The sequence below is a fragment of the Zingiber officinale genome, chromosome 3A (assembly GCF_018446385.1).
Source record: "Zingiber officinale cultivar Zhangliang chromosome 3A, Zo_v1.1, whole genome shotgun sequence".
Lineage (NCBI taxonomy): Eukaryota > Viridiplantae > Streptophyta > Magnoliopsida > Zingiberales > Zingiberaceae > Zingiber > Zingiber officinale.
The window spans coordinates 107,450,449-107,456,694 of NC_055990.1; the positions used below are offsets into that span (position 1 = coordinate 107,450,449).

The 6,246-nt window shown below is 36.8% G+C and overlaps 1 protein-coding gene across 3 annotated transcripts; it reads left to right on the forward strand.

The window, feature by feature from the left end:
- Window positions 1-347: 347 nt before the first annotated feature.
- Window positions 348-4,752, forward strand: LOC122052251 (desumoylating isopeptidase 1-like). 3 transcript variants are annotated; one of them, XM_042613690.1, is made up of 5 exons: window positions 348-463; window positions 1,501-1,557; window positions 1,636-1,733; window positions 3,825-4,141; window positions 4,220-4,752. In XM_042613690.1, the coding sequence occupies exons 2-5, from the start codon at window positions 1,549-1,551 to the stop codon at window positions 4,636-4,638; spliced, it is 843 nt and encodes a 280-aa protein (XP_042469624.1). In that variant the 5' UTR covers window positions 348-463; window positions 1,501-1,548; the 3' UTR covers window positions 4,639-4,752. The 3 variants fall into 3 exon arrangements, with proteins under 3 accessions (XP_042469624.1, XP_042469626.1, XP_042469625.1); XM_042613692.1 differs by lacking the exon at window positions 348-463 and adding an exon at window positions 519-579; XM_042613691.1 differs by lacking the exon at window positions 348-463 and adding an exon at window positions 570-594.
- Window positions 4,753-6,246: the final 1,494 nt, after the last annotated feature.

Below are 6,246 nucleotides of genomic sequence, written 5' to 3' on the forward strand. Positions count from 1 at the left end.
AAAAATATTTAAATTGTTTTTTCAAAAATATTAAACATTAAACTGTTTTAAAAAATAAATTTATTTGAATATATTAAACTTTCGGAGTATTGCGATGCTTCGGTCCACCGACCCGTTCCATTGGTCCATGTCGTATCCAGAAGCTTCCCCTCATTGTCCACGCCATTCCCGCTCCGGTTAAGAGGCTTCTAGAATGTCCCCCGACACTTCGGATATCAGTGCAGCATATGGAACAGCGTCTTCGTTCAGAACGGACCAGAGTTCGCCACGTGGCCCGCTCAGATCGTCTTTTGCCTAGGCGGCAACCTTTTGACAGCCCTGTACATTTTTCCTGCAACCTTTTCCCCACGGATGGAGCAGAACAGCCCTATAAAAGGACCACCCCGAGACAGCCCTCAACCTGTTCATCGCCTTCCGCGCTGTTGTTGGTTTAACGCCGCCGTGGACTGCCCCTTTCCCACAGGTATTCTTTCCTTTCCTCTTTTTCTTTCCTTTTTCTTTTCCCCTTTTGATTTCTTTGTCTCGGTGATTCTTTGGACGATCCGATCTTTAAATGCCGATTTTCCTCCAGCCTCCAGGGTAATCTGAACTTTTGTACGTATGCGCATTTATTTATTTATTTATTTTAATTTCTGTTTTCTGGTTTGAATTTAATACTTTTGCTTGAGTTGTTGATGACTACCTTTCTTCAATTGGAAGTTTGTTTCCATTTGAATCTGTCCGGAAAATGAGAATCATTTAGGCTAGAGATATAGAAGTCGTCATGTTTTTTGTGAACTTGCCTTTGCTATTGTGTCCGTTTCCTCTGCTTAATCTGTTCGTGATCTTGGGGGTTGTTCATGATCTCCGAAGAACCTGGAGTAGCCAGGTTTAGCGCATAATTCGAACAGTTTTTAGTGTTTTTGGTTAATTTCGTGTACTAGACGCCATCCGTGCTGTTGTTGGTTTAACGCTGCTGTTGACTGCCCTTTCCCACAGGTATTCTTTTCTTTCCTCTGTTTCTTTCCTTTACTTTTTTTACCTTTTGATTCCTTTCGTCTCGGTGATTCTTTGGACTATCCGATCCTTAAATGCCGATTTTGTTCCAGCGTATTCTGAACTTTTGTACGTATACGCATTTATTTATTTATTTTAATTCCTGTTTTCTGGTTTGAATTTAATACTTGTGCATTAGTTTTTGATGACTACCTTCCTTCAATTGGAAGTTTGTTTCCATTTGAATCTTTGCCTTTTGTATCGTGTCTGTTTCCTCTGCTTAATCTGTTCTGTTCGTAATGTTAGGGTTTGTTCAAGGTCTCTGAAGAACCTGGAGTAGCCAGGTTTAGGGCATAATTCAAATAGTTTTTACTGTTTTTGGTTAATTTTGTGCACTAGAGGACATTCGAGACGGATTGGGTTTTTATTTCATGCTTTATTTATAGACCTAGGATTTGGTCATGATTTTATCTCTTTATCTCTGTTTAGATCCATAATGATTGTAATTTATTATGGTCTCCTCAGGTTTTCTTGTGTTGATAATTCAAGCAAATTCATCAGTCGCCAAGCAAAATGGCAGAGGTACAAATTTAATTGGGGCTACTTTTGTTTCAATACGAAGCATTCAGTTTTATTCAATATTTTGTCACTCTACTGTAGTACGTATTCAAGGTCAAACTACACATCTACGATCTAAGCCAAGGACTTGCAAGGCAGCTTTCAACGACATTTCTGGGAAAGGCCATCGAAGCTGTTTGGTAAGCATGTTGGCCCTTTTTTCTTAGTTTGTCTTTGAAATTCAATGGATTTAATGGCCAAAGGCTTTCTTGTTTATATATTATTTCTTCTGCCATATTAAAGGAAATTAAAAAGTCTTTCCTGAAGTTTTGCCTCATGATTGCATTCCTTTGTTTTTCTTCATTTTGTCCTGATCTCTCTTTTGAAAAACATGAAAAAAATGTGGCTAAGTAGGTACATTACATAATAGGCACACTCCAACGCATACAAATTGGTGCTGCACCTACCTATTTTCTTAAAACTTTGTTCAATCCTTGTGTGTCTTCAAGAAAATTTAGGTTTATCTTTTTAGGGTGGTTCATGTCACCATAATGTTCTATGGAACAATTACGATACAACAGGCTTATCATGAGTCAATGTATGAGGTATTGGTTGAACTTTTATCAATTTACTTGTTTTTGGCACACCAGAAGATAATGAGTCAAATGGCAAAACCATTACTGTTCAATTGGTCAGTTCATGTCATTGATTTCTGCTGCTTATCATGGATGCGGATATCTAAAATTATAAATATAATCATTCTTGTCAGCATAGAGTTTAGCTAGATGTTGATCTGTCTAATTGATTCCTAACAATTTAAAAACTATCTGATAAAAATTTCATAATGCGGGGGAGTTAGCAAATGCCTTTAGGTTATGGTGCCCTGTAAAGCTTCCAGCCAATTGTATAAAAACAGATGCAAGATTTGATTTGAACAACTTCTCTAGATTTTCGGTGGCTATTTCCCTTGCTTATTTCTTAGGCTTTAGACTATCTAGGAAAAAAGATCTGGAGGAAGGAGAATGGGAGAAGAGAGAAGAGGGATGTTCAGCAGTGAAAAGGATTTATCAATGGCTGAGGGTGAACACACATTACCAAAATAGATAAAAGAGATAGATGGTTATCACTATTTCCTTGTTTTCCTCAACAAATATAAATTAGGTAAAAATGGCAGGAAGAAATACAATTGGTGCTTTGTGCTACTTATTGGGAAAATTATATAAGTTTGGATTTTCTATGTCAAAATCAAACTAACCATAATTTATAGTAAATGATCTGGACCATCTTATTCATTCTGTTTTATTCCAATCCTTGATGGGTTTTTAATTTGATAGGATTATGTGATCTACATACAGAAAATATTTAATTTGTGAATTTCACAAGCAAACTAACCGTGCTTTATTTGTAAGACCTTGACTGATTTATTCTGTCCAATTCTTGATGGTTTATGAACTTGACTTTATTTCGAGATCTACAGCAAAATCCTTAGTTCGGTTATGGAATCATTGGTGGGACAACATATTACATCTTCTTGGTGTTTTTCCACGTCAACCCATCTATGAAGTTGAGTTACTCAATAAAAATATTGAAGCAATTGGACAAGTGAATTCACCAACCATTCAGTGAACTTATTAGAATCAGAAATGCTACCTCTCCTCTAATACTGATTAAACTTCTGGAATCGGATCCCTTTGACAATGTTCTATTGTTGTGGGTAAAAGTGATCAAACTGTTTGGCCCCTTTTCCAACTAAGGAAGAAAATAGCTAGGGGAAAAAAGATGGAGATATTTTTTAATGGAAGGGGATGGAAAAAATTTTAAAATTTATTTGTCAAAGATAAAAAAAAGAAAAAACATAAATACAAAATTTATTTGAAAAGAATGTGCATGTAAGTTGGATTTGAATTTCAGTTCATAAGAAAAAAGTGAGGCTTCTCTCAACGTGGATGTGCTTAGCGAAAATAGTTATTTTCTTTCCTTTAGGATTTTGATTTTTCTGTCAAATGAAGCAGAGTACTAAAATCAGCCGCAAAATATCAATTTGTCATATTTTTAATTATGAAATTGTCATCAAGTTTTGAAGTAGTTATTATTAAGAACTTGCCAAAATTCAGTAAAATAAAACATTGAAGAATTTGCATGTAATTGTTTTTGCAGATATTTCTTTTTGCACTAGGAAAAGGAGTTGTATTTGAACTGTTAAAAGGAGTTGCCAATTATCTAAGATTTGGGATGTAATTTGATAGAATTGAGCTTTTCTCATATTCTGTTTGTCTTGGGGTGCTTAACAGGCATACTGGTCTTGTAGTATATGGAAAGGAGTACTACTTCTCAGGAGGCATTCAACAAGATCCTGCCGGAAAGACTCCCTATGGAACTCCGATGAGGGTTGTAGATTTAGGCGAGACTCATGTTCCAGAGGATGTATTTGAGTTGTACTTGAAGGAGATCAGCCCACGTTTTACTGCTGAGACCTATAACCTTCTCACCCACAACTGCAACAATTTTAGCAATGAGGTAGCACAGTTTCTGGTCGGCACCACTATTCCAGATTACATTCTTCAATTACCCGATGAAGTGATGAACAGCCCAATGGGTGGAATGCTGCGTAAGATCTTAATCTCATGTTCTTTCCCATTTTATTATAAGAGCTCATACAATGATCATTAATGGTGTTTATTTACAGTTCCAATGCTCCAAGGGTTAGAGACTACTCTCAAGTCTGGTGCTGTGCCTCAAGCACCACAATTCAATCCCGTCTCGGCTACTACTGCTCCTGTTGCATCGAGTCGTGCTACTTCAACCCTGACCAAAGCGGTTGTAGCTGAACAAACAGCAGCTAAGACGGTTGATTCGACGACATCAACTAAGCCACCCAGCAAAACTAGTGCAGGATCACCTGATGAAAAATCATTGAACGACAAAGCACCAGAAGTAACCGATCCTCTTGGTGCTGCCCGTGGCAAAGTACAGGATGAGATCGTCAAAGAATTTGCTGCCATCATGGCAACTGGTACACTTCGCGCAAGTGAGGCAGCTGCCCTTGCGACCAGAAGAGTTATGGAAAGACACGGGCGATTAAACACGCCGGTTCAGCAAGGATAAATTTATTGTTTCTGCTGACCCCAATTCGCTGATTTGAAACTATTTCTAATTTGTCCTAAGTTACTAAAGTTTAATTACGGATGGATTATGGTTGCATTTACTGAATTTATTCTATATACTTTTGTTGCAATTAGGGTGTATTCAATGTTGGACTTTTAATTATTTTGAATGATTTTTATGAATTTTAAAAGTCTAGTTATATTCAATCTAGACTTTTATAAACTCTATAGAAATCTAATGATATCCAAATTGAAATTTTATAGAGTTTTAAAAAATCATGTGGTATTCAAATTTGACTTTTTAAAACTCTATTAAAATCTTTTGATATCTAAAATTTTAATAGATTTCCATGGATTCTTTTAAAATTCCTTGGATATAAATTTTAACCAATGAGATCTCTCCAAAATATTTGGTACAATTTTAAATATAAAATAAAAAATCTTCGATTTCTATAGATTTTAAATTATTTTAATTTTTTTATGAATAATTTGATCTACAGTAAAATGTCGTAAATGGTGGGAGTAAACATAGGCTAGTGCTTTTTCCCTCTTCGCGACAGCCTCCACCTTCCTAGGCATCCTCGCCTCCAGCTGCTCTTTCGCTAGCAAGTTGTCGTCCCATCTGCCATGGCCGCCCACTGCTTCCTCCTGGAACATACATCCGTAAATTTTGGGATCAGAAACCCTAAAGGAAAACCTCAATCTTTAGAACAGAAATCACTTGGCGAGGAAGGTTTCTTTCCACGTGGCGGAGAAGCTGAATGTTGGTCGCTACTCGAAATTCCACTGCTTCCCCTGTATAAAAATTTGTACAAGCACAAAACTTTCCTAACAACCTATGTGTTCATCATGAGTCAAACTTGAATTGGAAATGGAATTTAACATTCTTACTTCAAGTTCAACTTATGTGTTCTTCAGTAGTTAAAACTTGGATTGCAAACGATACTTAACATTATTAATCCAAGTTCATCCTATGTTACAAAAGTTGATTAAATATCTATTTCAAGGATTGACTTCCAAGTTAAACATGGCGAGACACTTGACATTCTTGGGTATGAGATCATCCACCACTTCCTAGACAAAGTCTTTCAAAGAAATTGGATATTTAAACTTCTTACAGTAACCCTAGGTTTAACTACAAAGACCTCAATTGAAGCATAAGATCAAAACACTAAATCGAAATACAAAAAATGAAACACGAAATCGCTAGCTTCTTGTGTTGGTATTTTAGGATCCATACAAAGAATACAAGCTAATTAATTTAAAGCGGAAACAATTAATTGGTTATACCTTTCTTTGTAAACAAAGATCTCTTGATCTTCTATTGTATTCCTCTCCTCCTCTTGGACGTCGTGTGGGCGACGATTTACCAAGACAACTTCACCCAAACCACTTCTTCGCCTCCAAGAAAATCGAGCCATCAAGGGATGCCAAAATAGGAAATTTTCTTCTCTTCTTCTTCTCTTCCAAGAAGCCGACCATCTTCTCCTTCCTTTCCTCTATACCTCCGGCCACAATGGGATCTAAGATGAGCTCCAAGCAAGGCCACCGACCCTAGGTTATAGAAGCAAACCCGCCGGCCCTAGCTTGGATGGAATCCTTTTGTGCC

Bases quoted from the DNA above. Each gene is read 5' to 3' on its own strand.
- LOC122052251 (XM_042613690.1), top strand. The intron at 1,734-3,824 runs GTAAGCATGTTG...GGTGCTTAACAG, and splicing joins AAGGCCATCGAAGCTGTTTG to GCATACTGGTCTTGTAGTAT. The intron at 4,142-4,219 runs GTAAGATCTTAA...GTTTATTTACAG, and splicing joins CCCAATGGGTGGAATGCTGC to TTCCAATGCTCCAAGGGTTA.